This window comes from Erinaceus europaeus, chromosome 8, assembly GCF_950295315.1.
Source record: "Erinaceus europaeus chromosome 8, mEriEur2.1, whole genome shotgun sequence".
Classification (NCBI taxonomy): domain Eukaryota; kingdom Metazoa; phylum Chordata; class Mammalia; order Eulipotyphla; family Erinaceidae; genus Erinaceus; species Erinaceus europaeus.
In genome coordinates, this window is record NC_080169.1 from 111,309,820 (window position 1) to 111,331,143 (window position 21,324).

Below are 21,324 nucleotides of genomic sequence, written 5' to 3' on the forward strand. Positions count from 1 at the left end.
CATCTTTCAGAGTCAAATGGATGGAAAAGATTAAGTGGAAAAGATTAAGTTAACTAAGCCAAGGAAAAGATTAAGTGAACTAAGGAAGGAAGTGAAAGACAACTTCACAATGGTTTCTCGTATGCATGGAAAATAAATAACTCAAACAAACCTGCAAATAGTAACACTAGCAACCAAAGTGACATTCAAAGGATCCACACCATGATGGTAGTGATGAGAAGGAGCAGGAGGGGAGGCGGGGGGACGGTGTGATAGACAGAGGGGTCTCTGATGTGGTGGCACTGGAACTTTGCTGGTGGTTGTGGTGAGCTGTGCACGTGTGTAAGCGTGAGCCTCTACTCTTAACACATCAGAGTATCAGGCAGGACATGGAGGGACTCTGGGTCCCTGCAAGCAAGCAGCCAGATGTGGCTACATGTCTGCTAGTGATGCTGACTGCCTTTGAAGGACAAGCGCCTAAGATTGTGACAAAATTCGGAAGATACGTGGACACCGTCTGCCCTGCTTCTGTCCTGGGCATCCAAGTGGCATTCACAGAAATCAGCAAGAGCAAAGGGCCCCTGCTTCCTAGGGTAAGTGTTCACTCCCGAGGCCAGAGAACTCACCTGGAGAGTGCACTGCTTTGCTATGTGTGTGACCCTGGCTTGAGCCCGGCCCCCACTGCGTTCTTTGGTGTTATAGTCTGTCTGTTTCTCTCTCTCTCTGTCTCTCTCTCGCTCGCTCTTGCTCTCTCTCTCTCTCTCCCTCTCTCTATGAAAGAGAGAGGAAAGAAGGAATGGAAATGGGAGGGAGGGAAATAGGAAGAAAGGAAGAAGAGAAGAATGGAAGGAAGAAAAATAAAGGAAAGAAAGAGATAAAAGACAGAGATTAAGAAAGAAAGAGAGAAGAAGGGAGAAAGGAAGGAAGGGGAGAGGGAGGAGAGGAAGGAAGGAAGATGGAAAAGGAAGGGTGAGAAAGAAAGGAAGGAAGGGAAGGTGGGAGGGAGGGAAAGGAAGGATGAAGAAAGGAAAAGGAAAGGAGGAAAAGAAGAGAAGGAGAGAAGGAAGAGAGAAATTGTGGTGTTGTCTACACAACTGCCAACAAATGGAGCTAAAGCAGCTGGAACTTGTTAGCTCCTGACCTCTAAACACACACACACACACACACACACACACACACACACATACACACACACACACACACATACACACACACATACACACACACATACACACACATACACACACATACACACATACACACACATACACACACATACACACACACATACACACACATACACACACATATACACACACATACACACATACACACACGCATACACACACATACACACATACACACACATACACACATACACACACACACACACATACACACACATAGACACACACATACACACACATACACACACACACACACATACACACACACACACACACACACACACACACACACACACACACACACTGGGATGACCCAAGCTGACACCTCACACTGCTAGGAGCCGCCTCAATCTTGCATTTCACAAGCACAGCTCTGCGAGTGTTCTTAAGCCCAGACACTGGGCTAAGTGTTTTGTATAGTGGGTCTATTTATTCTTATCTCTCATGTTTGTGTGGTGCTGGAGACTAAACTCAGGGCCTCATGCACAGGGTACAGGCTCTACTGCTGAGTTATCTCTGCCTCCCCTTGGCCCCAAAGATTCTATGTGCATCAGTGCAGGTCTCTACAGCAACCTAGTGAAGCAGGTGCTACTGTCATCCTCATTTAAGAGTAAAAGCAATGGGAGGGCCAGGCGATGGCACACTTGGTTAAGTGTTCACAGTACAATGTGCTAGGATCCAGGTTCAAGCCCCTGGCCCCCACCTGCAGGGGGAAAGCTTCATGAGTGATGAAGTTATGCTGGAGGTGTCTCTCAGTCTCTCTCCTTCTCTACTTCCTCCTCCCCTCTCAGTTTCTCTCTGTCTCTATCCATTAATTAATTAATTAATTAAAATAGAGGAAATGGAGGCTCAGGCTAAATAGATACAGAATCCACAACAGAAAGGCAGACAGTGAAAACTGATATCCAGAGGGGTCTAGGCTAAAATTCTCTTTTGATTTTTTATTTATTCTTTCTTTCTTTCTTTCTCTCTTTCTCTCCCTTTCTTTCTTTTTAATACAGTTCTGGGAAATGAACTCAGAGCCTCATCTATGTTCAATCCCACAGAACAGCTCCCTGGTCCAATATTTCTATTCTACAAACACAGAGAGAAAAATAACAAGGGGGGAAAGGCAGGCAAAAAGAGAAGAGGAAAAGCAAATAGGCAGGAGAAACACCAAAACACCAACTCCACCATCCATGGATCTCCCTGAGTGCTGTCCATGGTGCTGAGAGACCCCCACAGCCCTGCTCCACCATCCATGGAGCTCCCTGGGTGCTGTCCATGGTGCTCCCATGATATGCCAGGGGTCAAACCCAGGGCCTTACGATGAGGTGTGCATTCTACCTTCAAAACCATCTCCCCATCCCAAAGCTCCACCCCCTTCACCAGGAGGTGAAAAGATACTGGAGGTTTGCATGAGAATTTGACAAAAGCATCTTTCCAGAGCACCGCCTGCAAGGCAGGAGCCTTACCCGTGGTGATCAGATATGCATCCGGAACAGTGATGTCACACACGTAGGGCGACCTGGTGGCCAGTGGTGCAGGAGCGTCACCTGAGGCTTCAGGGGTGACAGTGGTCACAGGGTGAATGACAGCTGGCACAGAGGACGCCCAGTCACTCTCCTGGGTGTCTTGATGAGCGGTCTCACCATCTGAGGTGGTGTCCCTGGGGGTCATGGCTGGGGTCACACTGCCATCAGAGATGTTCATTCCAGAGGGGGGACCCGACAGTGGCCAATCTGGGGGTGTGGGTGTGCGGCCCACCAGTTCTGTAGGCAGTGAGGAGGGGTCCTCCTCTGGAAGGAATGGGGATGTGACAGAGGCCTCCGAGGTGGCTCCCCACAGCAGTGTGGAGGGGACAACACTGGAGAAAGGATTCAAGACAGACGTAGGTCTGTTCATTGTCACACTAGTCTCCTCAACAAAGGGTGTTGAGAAGAGAGAAAATGGCGTGGGAATGGACGTGGCCTCAGACACTGCCCAAAGGGAAAATGTGGGCCCCTCCCCAGGCAGACTATGGAGGCTGGGCTCAGATGTGGGGGGCACCTGGGTGGGACCCACAGATTCATGGGAGAACCCAAGTGGGGGCTCAGAGGAGGAGGAGGAATAGGAGGAAGAGGATGAGGTAGTTCCAGTGACAGATGAGGTGAGTGGTGCCTCGGGGCCTGTTGGGGACACCATCCATACTTCAGAAACCCCAAGAGAGCCAGTGGGGCGGCTGGGGGGCAACCATCCTTCTGAGTCCCAATGAGGCAGAGGAGTGAAGGGGGACTGAGGGGGTCCCAACTGAGTGGGATTGGAGACAGGAAGCAGGGGGCCAGAGCTTGGCAGGGTGAGGATGGCAGCCTCAGTGGAGGAGGCCAGGGACATGAAAGTCACTGCGTCCTGTGACACCGGAGAGGCAGGTGGCTCTGATGACAAGAGACTGAAGCGGCTGGACTCCAGGTGGGGCGTGGAGGTGGCCAGACCCCAAAGGCCACCTGTCTGGGGCTGGGCAGAGATAAGTGAAGATGCTACTGAGGGACCCACAGTATAGGACGTGCCCTCGGGGTCACCAAGTGCAGGCCAGGGCATGGCTGTGTCCATAGGGCTGTGCACAGCCAGGCCTGGGGGTGTGGCTCTAGGGAGGGTGGCAGAGGAGTCCGAGGAAGAAGCAGCAACAGTGTCCAGGGACCCAGTGGGGGGCAGAGGTCCTAGAAAAGGAGTTGCTGGCATGGTGGGGACACTGCTGGTGTCCAGTGTGGTGAACAAGCTGTGGCTCATTGCTGACGCAATGGGCACTGATGGACTCAGGGGGAAGCGTGTGTCAAATGTGGGGGGCACGTCCTCAAAGTGAGAGGTGTCTTCCAGGAAGACGCTGCTGGCAGCCCAGCCGCTGGTGGATAGGGTCTCTGTGTTGTCCCTTGACCCCACATCCCTCTCCATGAGGCTTGGGGACAAGGCAAGCTGGGGAGACACCAGGGTGCAGCTCTCACACCCTGAGAAGGGGCTTGGTGAGGAAGACTCGGGGGGCAAGTTGTCGGGGGGGTTCACATGGCCAGGAACCAGGGACAAGCTGGACCACTGTGATGCTGGGCTAGAGAGGCTAGAGGGAGTGATGGCTGACAGAGGAGGGGAGCTGACAGGGGTGAGGGGAGAGAGAGATGGAGCTGAGCTGATGGTAGTAAAGGAAGAGATGATGTAGGAGGAGGTGAAAGAGGAGGAGCTGGTGAAGATGGTGTTGACGGTGGAGGAGGGAGTGGAGGAAGATTTACTGGTGGAAGAGGATGGGATGAAGGATGAGGAAGGAGTTGAGGGGTTGATGGTGGAGGAAGCAAGGGAGGAGGGAACGAAGGGTAAGGAGGAGGGGATAAAAGAAGGAGTAAAGGAGAAGTTGATGAAGGAGATGGGAATAGAGACGTAGGGAGTAGAGAAGTTGATGGTGGAGGAGGGAGTGGAGGAGGAGGTGAGGAAGGATGGAATGAAGGAGGAGGATGGGATAAAGGAGATGAAGGGGGTGGAGGAGGAGGGGATGAAGGAGGAGGTGATGGTGGAGAAGGGGATGAAGCATGGAGAGGAAGTAGAGGAAGAAGGAATGAAGGAGGAAGAATGGGTGGAGGAGTCAATGATAGAGGAGGTGATGGTGGAGGAGGAGTCAATTATGGAGGAGGTGATGGTGGAGGAGTCAATGATGGAGGAGGTAATGGTGGAGGAGGAGGAGTCAATGATGGAGGAAGTGATGGTGGAGGAGTCAATGATGGAGGAGGTGATGGTGGAGGAGGAGGAGTCAATGATGGAGGAGGTGATGGTGGAGGAGGAGGAGTCAATGATGGAGGAGGTGATGGTGGAGGAGGAGGAGTCAATGATGGAGGAGGTGATGGTGGAGGAGGAGGAGTCAATGATGGAGGAGGTGATGGTGGAAGAGGAGTCAATGATGGAGGAGGTGATGGTGGAGGAGGAGGAGTCAATGATGGAGGAGGAGGAGGAGTCAATGTTGGAGGTGATGGTGGAGGAGGAGGAGTCAATGTTGGAGGAGGTGATGGTGGAGGAGTCAATGTTGGAGGAGGTGATGGTGGAGGAGTCAATGATGGAGGAGGTTATGGTGGAGGAGGAGTCAATGATGGAAGAGGTGATGGTGGAGGAGTCAATGATGGAGGAGGTGATGGTGGAGGAGGAGGAGTCAATGATGGAAGAGGTGATGGTGGAGGAGTCAATGTTGGAGGAGGTGATGGTGGAGGTGGAGGAGTCAATGATGGAGGAGGTGTTGGTGGAGGAGGAGGAGTCAATGATGGAGGAAGTGATGGTGGAGGAGGAGGAGTCAATGATGGAAGAGGTGATGGTGGAGGAGTCAATGATGGAGGAGGTGATGATGGAGGAGGAGGTGTCAATGATGGAGGAGGTGATGGTGGAGGAGGAGTCAATGATGGAAGAGGTGGAGGAGGAGGAGTCAATGATAGAGGAGGTGATGGTGGAAGAGATGGTCGGAAAGGGGCTGAATGAGGAGGAGGAGGGGATCATGGAGGAGATGATGGTAGAAGAGAAAGTGAAGAGGGAGGAGGAGGGGATCATGGTGGGAGAGGTGATGGAGGAGCTGACAGCAGCAGAGGAGAAGGGGTTGATGGTGGCGCTACTCCAGAAATTGAGGGCCCTCTGAGCCGGGGCTACAGTCAAGACCGTCCTTGAAGACACAGCCTCCCTCAGAACTGGACTCCAGGCAGCCCCTGAGGACAAGGACGGAGCAGCCTGGCCTGAGGGGGGCACCGGCCCAGCAGAGGGAGTGTTGAGAGGCAGGTTCTCCCCAGAAGACATGCTCTGGGGCCCGGGCCTGGCCACCACCGGCCACCCAGAAGCATCCAGGGGAGAGAGCATCGGAGTCCTTCTGGGAACAGGGCTCAGGCCACTGGGTGTGGGGACAGCAGGCCAGGTGGATGCCGCCTCCTCCTCCTCCTCCTGGTCATGTAGAGACATGACAGGTAATGAAGGGGTCAGCTCAGCTTCCAGCATCTCTCGGAGCCGCCCGGGGGGGCTGCCCGTGATGGGCCAGGGGGCTTCGGGTAAAAAGTTATCCATTTCCTCCTCCTCATCATCACCCAAAAAGACCTCATTGCTGGTCACAGACACGTCACTCGCCACAAAGATGCTGCTATCAGCTGCACTTGGGGTCCATGTCCCTTGGTTTAAGAAGGTCGTATCAAAAGGAGCATCGGTCAGGGAGGAGATGGAGAGGACGGAGTCACTGGGCTGAGGCCCTGGGGCGGGTTCTGTTAAGGCCACGTGTGCAGTGCTGAGTGCCGGGCTGGAGTCCAGCAGGAGCTCAGCGGAGGGTGAAGAAAGGCCTCGCTGCTGCTCAGGAGAGAGCTCATCTGCAAAGAAAAAACAAGAAGCAGCTTATTTGCAGGGCAAGGGGGCGTGTTGCAGAGCTCCAAGGCTGCTTCAGGGAGAAACATGGATTCCTTCAGCAAACACACACATTCTGTGACTGTCCACGGCTCAATCTAGGAGCTCAATGGCTGGGTGGAGGGCAGAAGGTGCCAGAATTAGCGTCAGGGTGCTGTCAGCATGTAGTCACATACCTGAAGCCTCCTTCTCCTCAGGTGTATGTGTGGGGGTGGGGGGGGGGTGTGTACAGGGGTTTCTCTCACTTTTATTTCTTTGTGGATTTATTTTCCTTGGATAAGGACAGAGAGAAATTGAGGATGGAGGAGGAAAGAACGAGAGCAAGTGAGCAAGAGATAGAGAGAGAGAGAGAGAGCAAGAGGAACACCAGCACTGCTTCACTGTTTACAAAGCTCCCCCCACCCCCCACCCCCCCGCATGGAATTTGAACTGGGAACTGAGGGCTTGAACCTAGTTTCTGAGTATGGTAATTCATGTGTGCAACTGGGTGCACCATACCAGGTCCCCTTTTTCTCACTTTCTGTCAGCACCTTGGAAGCCAAGGTCTTAGGAAGTTGTCTGTTCTTTTCTCACAATTGTTTGCGGTGGTGTGGGTGAGAGAGAGGAAGAGAGTGGTGGAGGGAGGAAGACGGGGAGGGCGGCACTTAAGCTGTTCCATTCATTTCTAGCCTTTCTTAGCATTATAGTTTCAGGCTCGAACCCAGGACCTTTTCCATGGCAGATGTCACTCTACCTCTGAGCTGCCTCTCTCGCCTATTTGCTCTCAACTATCACATGAAAAAGGTTTGGGTCAGGCAGTAGCACGCCAGGTAGAGAACACATCAACAGAGTTGAGCATCAGAGTTCAAGTCCCCAGTCTCCAGCTGCAAAGGGAGAACTTTGTGAGTGGTGAAGCCTGGCTGCATGGCGCTCTCTCCCTCCCTATCTCCCCCTTCATTCTTGATTTCTCGATTTCTCTATCAAAAAGGAAAAGGGGGGCATCAGAAGTGGTATTTTTGTGTGTGTAGGCACCAAGCCCTAGCAATAACCCTGGTAGTAATGAAAAAAGAAAGAAAGGAGAAGGAAGAGAAGAAAAGAAAAAAAGGGGGGGGGGGAAAGGAAAGGAAAGGAAAGGAAAGGAAAGGAAAGGAAAAAAGGGAAAGGGAAAGAGAGAGATTCAAAAACAGTGCCCTAAGCATCACTAAGAGAGCTCACCTGGATAGTGAGTTCCTCTGCCACATGTGTGACCAGGTTCGAGCCTGGCCTCCACCACACTGGACGAAGCTTCAGTGCTGTGGTCTTTCTCTCCCTCCCTCCCTCCCACCCCCTCACCCCCATCTCTACCTGAAAAAAAGTCAGCTTGGAGTGGTAAAGCCTCAATGACCAAAAAAAAAAAAAAAAGTGACACCTATGTAAACTACAGAATCACCAAGATGCATAGCCCAGAAGGTGGCACAGTGGCTCGAGTGCTGGATGTAAGAACATGAGGTCTCCAAGCTCAGTCACCAGCACTGTATGTGTCTGAGTGATGCTCTAGTCCTGGCCTCTCTCCCCTCCTTCTCCTTCTCCTCCTCCTCTCTCCCTCCCTCCTAATCTTCTTCTCAATCTTTTCTCTCTCTCTCTCACATAAATAAGTCTTATTTTTTGCCTCCAGGATTTTTTTTTTTTTTTTTTTTGGCTGGAGCTCGGTGCCTGCACTACGAATCCACTACTCCTGGAGGCTACCTTTTCCCTTTTGTTGCCCTTATTGTTTATCGTTGTTGTTGTTACTATTACTGTTGTTGTTGTTGTCATTGTAGTTAGATAGGACAGAGAGAAGTCGAGAAAGATGGGAAGACAGAGAGGAGAGAAAGATAGACACCTGCAGACCTGCTTCACCGCTTGTGAAGCAACCCCCCTGTAAGTGGAGAGCTAGGGGCTTGAACCAGGATCCTTATGCCGATCATTACACTTTGCGCCAAGTGCACTTAACCCGCTGCGCTACCACCCGGGCCCCCAAGTCTTTTTTTTTTAAGCTCACATGACAAAGGTGAGCTGGGTCTGGTTCTAAGCCAGCCTCCACTCCTTCCTCTTCCCTCACAGCCAGCTCTCAAGAGCACAAACATGACAGCACTGCCAACATCACTGGACCACCCCCTCTCACCATGAGAGATTTCCGGCTACACCTCACACAGCCTCTGGGATCTGTCACCTGAGGGCTCCCACCTGCTAGGCATGGAGCTCTCAGTATTTCCTGCTTTCTACTCAAAAGCAGCTCCCTGAACGCAATGCCCCTCTGTGTGGTGACCGGGTGCCTTCTCCCTTCCAGGTTCTCTGCCTGGAAGATGCAAAAGTGACACCAATGTCACCTCCCCCTTAATGCTGACTGGGTCAGCAGCTCATGCCTGTCCCCACACCCTACCCAGACCAACTGCTCCTCACTACACTGTCAGCTCCCTGAGGGCAGGGGCTGCTGGCCTTATCTCCTAGGGCTGGAACAATGAGTGAGTGAGTGAGTGATGTCTGAGTTCTGATGGGTGCTGACAGCTTCCCTCTCAAAAGCCCACACTCTTTACCTTGATGACAGCTGTCACTGATGATTAAATAATGAGAAGCTCAGGTAAAGCACAAGACATGTGACCACTCGGGTCTGTGGTGGAGGCCCAGGGTCCCATGTACCGCCCCCCACAGCCCAGGCCGGGGACCGAGCCATCACTGTGTCTAGAACAGCCTTGTTCTCACTGATCCAAACAGTCCATCTGAATGCCAGTGAACTGGGAGGGGGACCTTGAATTCCTGTTATTTTATTTCTCTCTCTTCATGTAGCTATAGGGAGCGAACCGAGGACCTCAGGCCTCAGTGATAGCTCCTGAGCAGCTGCCCCTTGGTGACCCAATTTTTCATTCTGTATCTCTTTAAGTGGCATGGGAAAAGGAGAGGAGAGACACTGCAGCACTGCTCCACCATCCATGGAGTTCCCTCACCCCCTTAAAATTCTCTTTAAAAAATCTACTATTTTGAGGGGCTGGACAGTGGTGCACACATGTTACAGTGCACAAGGACCCAGATTCAAGCACCAATCCCCACCTGCAGGGAGGGGAATCTTCATGAAGGTGTCTCTCTCTGTCTCCCTCTTTATCTCCCCCTTCCCATTCAGTTTCTCCCTATCCTGACGCACACCGGTGGTGGGAGTGCAAACCAGCAGCTCCACACCTAAGCATGTACCCAAAAGATAGAACCACGCCCCCATGTTCATAGTGGCATTATTCACAGTAACCAAAATTTGGAAACAACCAAAATACCCTTCGACAGATGACTGGATTTAAAAAGTTATGAGACATATACTTAGTGAAGTTCTACTCACCAATAAAAATAAAATAAAAAATAAAAAAGATGATATTGTGTCCTTTGGGATAAAATGGATGGAAATGGAAAAGATTATGCTTCATGAGGAAAGCAAGGAGGTAAAGGACAACTACAGTATATATGGTTTCACTCATATGCGGAACATAGAGAATTGAACAAGCAAATACGAAAAGACAAAAAAAAAGTCAACCCATATCTAAGACTGTGGGTTAACTATAGTGATTATCTAAGGGGGTGGGGTGGGGACACAGACCTTTGGTGACAGGAGCAGTGAGAAACTACACTCCTAAAGGAAAGAAAGAAAGAAAGAAAGGAAGGGAGGGAGGGAGGGAGGGAGGGAGGGAGGGAGGGAGGAAGGAAGGAAGGAAAGAAGGGAAGAAGGAAGGAAGGAAAGGAGGGCCAGGTGGTGGCGCACCTGGTCGAGCGCACATGTTACAATGCGCAAGGACCCAGGTTCGAGGCTCTAGTCCCCACCCGCAGGGGGAAAGCTTCGCGAGTGGTGAAGCAGGGCTGCAGGTGTCTCTCTGTCTCTCTCCCTCTCTACCTCCTCCTTCCCTCTCGATTTCTGACTGTCTCTAGCCAACAAATATACAAATATAATAAAAATTTTCAAAAAAAGAGAAAGGAAGAAGGAAAGGGGAGAGAGAAAAAGGAAGAAAGGAAGAAAGTCACAGAAAACTGAGAAATGTTATACACATGAACCAAGAACTTTATTTATTGTTAACTACTAAGCCGTCAATAAAAAGGGGGGAGCTTATCATTTTTTGTCACCTTGGGAGGGATATGAAGTTTCTTCCCCCTCTTCCCCTTTTTTTCAACTTACATTTATAAAAAGAAAACACTGGGGGTTAGGCGGTAACGCAGCGGGTTAAGCGCAGGTGGTGCAAAGTGCAAGGACAGGCTTAAGGATCCCGGTTTGAGCCCCAGTCTCCCCACCTGCAGGGGAGTCACTTCACAAGCGGTGAAGCAGGTCTGCAGGTGTCTGTCTTTCTCTCCCCCACTCTGTCTTCCCCTCCTCTCTCCATTTCTCTCTGTCCTATCCAACAACAACATCCATAACAACAATAATAATAACCACAACAATGGTAAAACAACCAGGGTAACAAAAGGAGGGGAAAAAGCCTCCAAGAGCAGTGGATTCGTGGTGCAGGCACCAAGCTCCAGCAATAACCCTGGAAGCAAAAAACAAAAAACAAAACAAACACTGACAAAAACCATAGGATAAAAGGGTTCATTCACACAATTCCCACCACCAGAACTCCATATCCCATCCCCTCCCCTGACACCTTTCCTATTCTTTATCCCTCTGGGAGTATGAACCCAGGGTTGTTATGGGGTGCAGAAGGTCTGGCTTCTGTAATTGCTTCCCTCTGAACATAGGCGTTGGCAGGTCAATCAGTACTCCCAGCCTGTCTCTCTCTTTCCCTAGTGGGGCAGTGCTCTAGGGAAACGGGGCTCCAGGACACATTGGTGGGGTCGTCTGCCCAGGGAAGTCCTGTTGGCATCATGTAAGCATCTAGAACCTGATGGCTGAAGAGTTAACATGTAGAGACAAACAAATGGTTGACTAATCATGAACCTAATGGCTGGAATAGTTCAAATGAAAAATTGGGGGGTCCTCCATTTTGTAGATAGTTAGTAGTCCTATTTTAGTTATATTCCAAAGAGCCCATGACTATACTAGTTTTTTTTTTTTTTTTCCCTGAGCCTGACATCTGATATGTAGGTGGATCCAAGCTATTGTCTGGGGAGATGATGTCATGGCTGGAAAAAGGACCAGAAGGCTGGATCAGAGAAGAGAGTAGCTCCCAAATATGGGAAAGGTGTACAAATATTATTGACTGAGGTTATTATTAACCTCATCAATTTGATCTGATCTGGGGCCCATATTCAGCTTAGGAGCCTATCTGCATCCCTGTAGGTCCGAACTCACTTTCTTTGTTTTATCAGTGATATTTAAAGCTTTTATTTTAAATTCTTATTTAACTTTGCAGTTCCTAGATATCACTTCATCACTGTGTCCAGAGACATCAGGTGTGGAATGTCAACCCTTCAGCCTCATTACTCGGGTGAGACCTTTCCTTTCATAAGATTCTCTAATTCCATTTCGGGTGGTCCACTTCCTAACAAAGTCCCAAAACCTGAAGTAGGGCACCAAAGTAAAAATCTCTGGGTTGAGGGTGACAGTGGATATTTGGCTTCACAGGGAGAGGTAAGAGGGGGGGGTGGGGGAGCATGGGATGGGACATAGTCTTTTGATAGTGGGAATGGTGTTTATGTATATTCCTATTAACTTACAGTCATTTAAATCATTATTTAATTAATATGAGAGAAAAAAATTGGTTGAATGTCTCAAAACTTTTTAATGCACAGACCATAGGCTGAGTCTTTGAAATGTTGACTCTCCTAAAAGCTTAGACCAGGGAGAACAGAAGCAACAAGTGGCATTACTCTAAAAGACACTGCTATATACAAATAATGTCAAAGGACATAAATCATGGCAATGTTGTATATTATACAGCAAATCCTAACAAAGGGATTTTTAAAGTTAACTCAATTGCTAAATAATTTGATTACAGCAATAACTATCTATTGCCTTCTTAAACCCTAAGATAGCAGGAACCTCCCACTTCCTTTATAGAGCCTATATTTCCCCCAGTCCTGGAACCTCTAGGGTAGGGCTGTTTCCTGTATGCTTCTCTCAATTCACACCAAATGATACTTCATCTGCTGATCCCAACGTAATCAACACAACGAGTACCACCTCAGCATGCTTCACTTCAGACCATGTCTAGGGATGTCAGGTGTGGAATGTCAACCATTCAGTGTCATTATTTGGGTGAGACCTTCCCTTTCATAGTATTCTCTAATTCCATTCCAGGTGGTTCACTTCCTAACAAAGCCCCAAAACCTAGATATATAGACCAGGCATATGTTCACATGTATCCATAAACTAGGGGAAAAGATACACCTGAAAGCAAAAGTGCACAATAGTCTGAGTTAGTTAGTATATGCAGCAAGCAAGTAGAAAGATCTAAAAAGACACCAAAAAGTTCATAATGAAATAATGTCTACTTAGACTTAGATACCCTCCTCACCTATTTCCTATTACACTTCCCTCACTCACTCCAAAGCTAACCTTATCAAAGGAAGGACTGCAAAAGCTGAATAAGGGCAAGAGACTGTTGTTAATGATGACTGTTTAGTCACTGTCAGGCCATCCCAATAGCTGGATCCCTAGTCGGGGAGTCCTCAGATTCCCAAACAGACATGACGGGCCTAGACCTCAAACTGATCCCTCTCTCCACTGTTACTGGTCATCTCTATCAGGAACAACACAATAAACCCTTTTGTGGGCCCCCATAGGACCTTACCCTCAACTTGGATCAATAACAGTAGAGAATGTTGCATCCTCTGAAGGGAGACTGGACAACATACTCTATGTTTCACCTGAGGAAGATGGGTCCTGATATTGGGGCAGCTTGGAACGTTTCTATTCACGACCATCGAATGTGAGCTCAGATCTACAGAGCTGCAGAGGTCACATAGGGTCCTAAGCTGAATATGGGCCCCAGATCAGATCAAATCGATGGGGTTTATAGTCAACAATATTTATACACTTTTCCCATATTTGGGAGCTTATTGTAATAATATTAAATAAGTAAATCTTCTTCTAGCGTTTGCCAAATAAGTAAATAATGTGGAGACACACAATAAGAAACCATTTGCCATGTAGGAATGGACGCTAAGGTGTCCGATAGCAATATTAGGAGGAGCTTGGCATCTTCTGTGTAAGCTGGTTCTAGGGTTTCTTGTCTCTGGGCTTTTGTTATTTACTTATCACATTCCAAACGGGAGTAAAAGTAAACATGATACTGTACTGCCACGGGGAAGCAGCCACTGTTCATTCCTATAGCAAAGCTTAAAGAAACAGAGATTTGGGGGGCTGGGCAGTGGCGCACCCAGTTGAATGTACTTGTCACCATGTGCAAGGACCAGGATTCAAGGCCCCGCCCCCAACCCTGTCCCACCTGCAGAGGGAAAGCTTCATGAATGATGGGGCAGGTCTGTAAGGTCCCTTTATATCTTTCTTTCTCTCTCTCCCTCTCCCTCTCTCTCTCTCTCTATTTATTTATTTATTCATGAGAAAGACAGAAGGAAAGAAAGAGAGAAAGAACCAGACATCACTCTGGTATATGTGCTGCAAGGGACTTAACTCAGGACTTCCTGGTTGAGAATCCAATGCTTTATCTACTGCGACACCTCCTGGAGATCAAGATCTCTCTCTCTCTCTCTCTCTCTCCCTGCCCCCTTCCCTCTCAATTTCTCTCCATCTCTATCCTAAATAAAATAATAATAAAATAAGGTGTTTTTTTTTTTAACCAGCTAAGAACAGGAACTTTTAGTGGCCAATGTATGAATGAGCCCAAGTACCTGATATAAATTAGAATTCAAGCAGATATCTGGGAAGGCAAAGCAGTCAGAGGGAGGAGGAACAGTTCTCCTGCCTGAGGAAATAGACTGAACTGCAATGCAATTTCCTTTTTTTTTTTTCTCACCAAGTCCCAGGAGAGGAAAACCAGCCCCACCCACCCCCACCCCCACACACAGATGGCAGCTAAAATACCTTGGGAATTGCTTCTGGAGTTCATTCAGGCAGAGCGTAGAAAACCCAAGTGAGTCACAGCAGGGACTCTAATTTCAAGCCCTGGGGATCAATTTCCAAGCTTCAGAGCATGGTGGAGGTGCACACAAGGGCACACGCAGGAAGTGATTACAGGCTCCAGGCACCACAGCACTTGGCACTCGGCACAGAGAGGTCTTCCAATCCAAGAAATAGAAGTAGGTGGTTGAAGAAGGTGGCTCCACGGGTAGAGTGCAAGACTTGCAATAGCAATGCCCAGGGTGCAAATTCCAGCCTTTGCCCAAGCTCTCTTTCATAAAATAAGGATTCTAGGGCCAGGTAAGAGATCTAAGCTGGACAGTGCACCTGCTTTGCTGTGCACACGTTCAAGACCAGCCCCCACTGTACTGGGAGACGCTATGGGGATGTGGTGTCTTTCCCTCTCTTCCTGTCTCTGTCTGTCTTTTTCTATCTGAAAAAGTTGGCCCAGAGTGGCAAAGCCCAGGAGAAAGAGGGGTGAGGGAAAAAATCTTTAAAAAGAGAAAATAAAAGTGGAAGTACTGTTCTGATCCTACAGTGCCACTCCTAGGCATTTGTCTAAAGGCTATAAAAACATCATCAAAGACTATCTGGTCTCCTATGCTCATAGCAACACTATTCACGACAGCCAACGTGCAGATTCCATCTTAATACCCATTGATAGATGAGGTGAAATCTACATTCGATGGAATACTACACTATTAAAAATACTATATCAATGTATATGGAGTATGGCCACTTTTCTTAAAGTGAGAAAGCAATTTTTTTTTTGCCAGGGTTATCGCTTGGCCTCGGTGCTAGTATTATGAATCCACCATTCCCAGTGGCCATTTTTTCCTCTCTTTTTTTTTCCTTCTTCTTTCATTTATACCTAATAGGACAGGACAAAGAGAAATTGGGGAGGTGGGGGATAGAGAGAGAAAGAAAAAGAGAGACACCTACAGACCTGCCTAACTGCTCATGAAGCACCCACCTGCAGGTGGAGAGCAGGAGCTCGAACTTGGGTGCATGCATGGTAGTATGTGCACTTAACTGGGTGTGCCACCACCCAGTCAAAATTAATTTTTTATTGCCACCAGGGTTATCGCTGGGGCTCAGTGCTGGCACCATGAATCTACTGCTCCTAGTGGCCACAATTTCCATCCTCCCCCTTTCTATTCTATTTGATAGGACAGAGAGAAATTGAGAGGGGAGGGGGAGATAGAAAGACACCTGCAGCACTGCTTCACTGCTTGTGAGACTTCCCCCGTGCGGGTGAAGAGCGGGGACTCAAACCCAGGTCCTTGAGCATGGTAATAATGTGTATGCTCAACAAAGTATACCACCAGCCCGGGCCCTGCTACATTTGGGGAGAAAAACAGATGGAACTGGAGATGACTGGTAAAGTAAAAGAAGTGAGGAAAAGGCAGCTACTGGATGGCTTTGCTCATATGTGGAATGTAAGTAAAGCAAATGAACTGGCAAAACCCAGAAGAGCACTTGGGCTCAGTGCTGACTCTGGGGACGCAGGTAGAATGGTGGGGGAAGGGCAGAGTGGGCAGAGGGGTCCTTCTGACAGTGAAAGAACCTGGAACGTTGGGGCTGGGCACAGCGCATCTTACACACAGTTAAAGGTGTAAAGTCCTACTCCTGAAACACATTTCGGTACTGTACACCAGTGTTACATAAAATATGTGTCAGTTAAAAAGCAGTTAGCTGGGACCAGGCAGTAGCACACCTGGCTCAAGCCCCCCCACTTCCCACCTACAGGAGGGAAGCTTCATGAATGGTGAAGCAGGTCTGCAGGTGTCTATCTTTCTCTTTCTACCACGCCCCACTCAAGTCCAGAATGATGGGTCTGGCAGGGTCAGCACCCTAGAAAACTCTCTTCAAGGAAGAAGAATTGTGGGAGTGGGTCTTGGCATTCTGAGCAGATCTAAATTGAAAACTCTGATTATTGTTTTCATTATGTACGTGGTAATGATGCTATGTAATCGGGGACAAACAGCCTCTGTTCCCAGATTAGATACAGATGAACAGGAAATGAGGTGGACAAAGTTATGGGTCATCAAATACATAAAGTTTTAGGAAAAATTCTTAATAATACTTACTCACCTCCTCTTATGAAATATGTTAAAACTCTACGTAAAATACTATCTGCTAAGCCTATTACTCAGAAATACATCACCCCATGAAGTATGACATTACTGTGTAAAACTGCAAGGCCATCTAATCAAGAAATGAGCTTTGTTCCAGATATTGTTTATGTAAGACTGAAGGATATATAAACTCTCACTGGCTGAATAAAACTTGAGCTCAGATTCACCCTCCAGCAGAGTGTGTTGTATTCTGTTCTCCTCCTGACCCACCCTGGTGGTCACCTTCGGAGTTCCCTGATCCTTCCTGCTGCTCCTCTGTCTGAACGGTCCATCGCATCTTTCCCTCTCAATCTCCCCTCCCGTCTCAATTTCTATCTGTCCTATCAAGTATAATAGAAAGGAAAAGAAAAAACACAACACCAAAACTCCCCCCTCCCCCATGCAATAGGGCTGGGCTTGAACCTGGGTCGCAAGTCACACTCCCAGTGAGTTATTCTGCTGGCCCCATAGACTTCTCCTCCCACCCCTCCCAAATCTGGCAATCTCTCTCAGTCCTGAAGTCATGGACTTTCCCTGATGAATGGGTCCTTTAAGGCCCCTGACACTGTACTGGGGGCTCAGAGGGTTTAAATGGACTCTCAAAACAGCTGCCAGGGCAGAGCCAGCCAGACAGGCAGGTTGCTGACCACCCCATGTCTGAAGGCTGGGGTGAGTCCAATCGTCCACTGCACTGGAGCCCCTATGGGAGCAATCGCACTGGAGTCCTGGTTGTGTTCTGTCACCTATCATATTTCTGTTCTAGCCAGCTCACAGCTGCAGAGCTGGGCCCTGGGGAGACACACCACCTGTGAGAGCTGTCCTGGGTTGCCAGCAGCAACAGCAGTCCATCATCATCATCATCATCATCACCATCTCTCAAGAACTGGATTCCAAAGAGAACCTTTATTTTGGTTTTGGCTAAACAGCAGAGCTTTTAAAGCATGATTAGTCATCTCAGCTCTGTGTGGGTACTGTCTGCTACACAACAAAGACCACCACCCCCCAAGGACTCCCTAGAGCTTAGGAACAAAAAAGCAGGCAGATAATTAAACCATCTACTCCACTGGGTAAATAGTCAGCAACTTCTAGTCTTCTGAGTTGTCAGGGTGAGCTGAGGACTGGAGTTTCATGATTAAAACCATCCTCTCCCCCACTCCCCTCCTTCCTCGTGTTTTGTTTTTTTTGTTGTTGTTATCCTTTTTTTCCTTTTTTTTTTCCTGGTTTAGAAAGCAGTGTCTTCTGTGTATGTCTTGAACCCCAGCTGGACACTGATACCTTCTGCTGGGTACTGGAGCAAGTGTTTTTGGTTTTATTATCAAACAACAAGTAGAGAAATGCAATTTACATACATACAGGTAGGTAGGTAGGTAAGTAAGTAGGTAGGTAAGTAGATGGAAAGACTGATTATCTAGCTAAGAATATCTCATCTGCCCTACATGCCCACATTTTAAGTGCTCTAGCTGGTGCAAATCATGGTCTTAATGTGAATTTCTAGGTAAGTACATAGGTACACAGACAAACAATACAAAGAACACCCCAGTTTCATGACCAAGTATAAGAAAAAAAGAGTATTGTCATCCTTGACACCTGGCATCACCGCGTTCTGCTTCCTCCGACCACTTTTCCTTCCCATAAAAGAAGCACTAGTTTAAATCATTCACTTCCTATATTTTGGCTTTTCTTTACACTCCTACACTATCTAACCTTAAAGTGTTTATTCTCAGCTTTGTATGTTCTCAAACTTTATCAAGCAGCATATATTCCACCGCAATTTATTTTTTTCACAGAGAAAGAAAGAGAGCAGTGGAGAGCCAGGGAGAGAAAGTGAGAGAGCACAGCACCAAAGCTTCCTTCTATGCAGTGGGGAAGGGGCTCAAACCGGTGTTGCCCACGTCTAGCAGTGTGCCATCCAAGTGGGCTAGTTAGCCAGCCCGGCAGCTTATTATTTCACTCCATATAGTTTTCTGGATTTATCCCTGTGTGGTTTTGTGTGTAGCTATAGTTCATTTCCATGTCAACATGAGTCCTATTGTAAAAAAAAATCCCAACATTTATTGATCTATGTACTGTGGACCCTTAGACTATGGTCAATTTTTATTATTAAAAACATTCATTTCTGGGGGGACTTCCGGGAGGTGTGGCCATAGAATAACTGGGATCAAATCGCCTCTCCTCCCAAAATGACAAATAAATACAACAAGAGACCCAACTGAAACCATAATCTACAGCTGAAAGCTCTGCGGTGTCCTCTCTGCAGGTAGGGAGCTGGGGGCTCCAACTGGGATCATTGTGCAGGTCCTTGTGCTTTGTACTATGTGTGCTTAATCTAGGGCGATAACCACCTGCCACCCCCACCCCACCCCCCACCACATACACACACAATTTCTCTGTGTCTCTATTAAAAAGACAGAGGAAGAAAGGAAGACCACTAAGAGAGGTGGATTCATCATGTAGGTACAGAACCCCAGTGATACCCTCATGGCAAATAAATAAATAAATAAATAAATAAATAAAAGGCAAAAAACCTGCCACCCAAGTAGGTCCTTGGCAAGAAGGATGACTTCTTGGGAGCAGCCTGGGAGGCAGACAGGAAATCTGCCTTTGAAAGAGGTGTTTACATGTCAACATCTCCCGTCAAAGTGTCCCCCAGGAAGAACTAATCTGTTTACTGGAACTGAAACCCGCCTAGCCTAAGCTGTAGAGCCTTCTCTGCCCCTCCCCAGATGGCCCTCCTCTCCTCCTTCCCAACATCCTCACATCAGCCCAGGGCCTCAGCAAGCCCACAGCCCTCTGACCATGAGAAAGAAAGGGCAACCCAACACCACACACACACACACACACATACACACACACACACTGCCACTCCAATATTATGCCAGCATGGGGAACTCAGTTTCAGATGGGAGATTCTAAGTAAGCAAAAAGCACATGCCTGCACTGGCAGGGGCGGGGGGTGGGGTGGGGGGGGCAGTAGGTAAGATACCAGACTCGTAGGCACAAAGTCCTAAGTTCAATGTCAAGAGTGATGGAGGGCTGCTGTAGTACTTTCTCTTATTAATAAATCACTTCTTTGTTTTTAAGATAGAGGCTGAGAAGGCAAAGAGGTGGAGAGGAAAGGAAGGAGAAAGGAAGAGAGAGAAAGAGATGACAGCACCAAAGCTTCCTTCAATGTGGTGGGAGTCAGGCTAGAACCTGGATCCTACACATGACAAAACAGTGCACTATCCAAGTGAGCTATTTCATTAGCTTCTCCTTAGTAAGCCTTATGTCTTTAAGTTTCTTTAATATTTACTTAACTACTGAGAGACAGACAGAGAGACAGAGAGAAAGAGAGAGAAGCTAGAGTACCTCTGATTAGATGCATTGTTGAGGCTCAAACCTGGGGCATCAGGTTTGCAAAGCATATACTCTGCCCAACTCAGCCACTACCCTAGCCAGTAAGTAAATAAATATTTTTAAAAATTATTTTTAACTAAAGGTATAGCCCTCCCACACTTGTCTGAAACTATCTCAATGGGGGGGGGGGGTCCTATGTAGTGATTCACCTAGTTGAACGGTGCAAGGACCCAGGTTCAAATCCCTGGTCCCCACCTACAGGGAAGCAGTGATACAAGTGTCTCTTCCTCTGTATCTTCACCTCCTCTCTCAATTTCTATCTGTACTAGCAAATAAAAAAATTAAAAAGTAATAAAGCAACCAAAACAATCCCAATCAGGTAGGGAGACAAAAGAGGGTCAAAAGTTCTAGAACTCCCCACTGGCAGCAGACTGGTTACCATTCTCTCTGCCATACTTGCTCAGGTCTCCCTGGTGAGGTCCTTGATAATTGGCCCCACTTTCCCTGTCCCCCTCCAGAGATGGGGACACAGAGAACAATTAGTGACTTCACTGAGACAGGAAGAGGCTTCAGAAAGCAAGCTGTAAGCAAACAGTTTGGAAATAAGGGCGCCACAAAGTTTTTTGATAATCTCCACTATTGTGGCCTTCAGACTGGGATTTAGAAACTCTTCGCAGGATTCTCCTCACTGAGAAAGATAAGGGTTTTTCAAATGTTCCGTTCCATTCAAAGCACGGGCCAGAATGTTTATTAGAAGGTACTTCTATTTCACTGTGTTTTGCCTCTATTCTTCCCTAAATAATAATTTAAGAAAAAAAAAAAGCCATCCATCCTCTCTTATCCACCTGGAAACCAAGTCTGTCAGCACTTTGAGCACCAAAACAAAGGAAAAGACCCAGTGCGCAAAGAACAAAGGCAGAAATTCTCTCAGCTAGCCATCTGGTTCTGAAATCATCTAATTCAAAACACAGTCCCACCAGAACAAGGAGGAAAAAAGACACCCCTGGCTGGGAGATAATCTCCCTGGTCTCCGATTACAGCAGGGATGGGAGGGAAGGCAGAGGACACATGACTGAGCACACCCTCCCAAACACGGAGCCTGCAGTGTCCACAGAAACACACCTGCTTACAACACAGTGGCCGGGAGCTTACACTGGGCTCAAGCCTTGGTCTCTGCTGGTGTTATTCCAAAAGAAAGAGAGAGAGGCCATCATGGTGGGAGGGGAGGTGGCCACAGAGACAAAAGCTCCCAGTCAGGACAATGTGACTTGTGTTTGTGGGATGCAAAGTCATGGTTCCATTTGGGTGGAGGGAAGACTGGGGAAGGTTGGCTGTGGAGTGTGGGAATGCTAGGAGACAA

At 48.1% G+C, this 21,324-nt stretch overlaps 1 protein-coding gene across 1 annotated transcript in view; it reads right to left on the bottom strand.

Annotated features, from left to right (window-relative positions):
* The window catches only part of KIAA1549 (KIAA1549 ortholog), a 147,604-nt gene that overhangs the window by 88,665 nt on the left and 37,615 nt on the right, over nt 1-21,324 (bottom strand). The window contains exons 2-3 of the mRNA XM_060195666.1: nt 5,130-6,490; nt 2,621-5,099 (exon numbers count right to left, since the gene is read on the bottom strand). Of these exons, the coding sequence (XP_060051649.1) occupies nt 2,621-5,099; nt 5,130-6,490 (3,840 nt within the window). The remainder of the gene's footprint in view (nt 1-2,620; nt 5,100-5,129; nt 6,491-21,324) is intronic.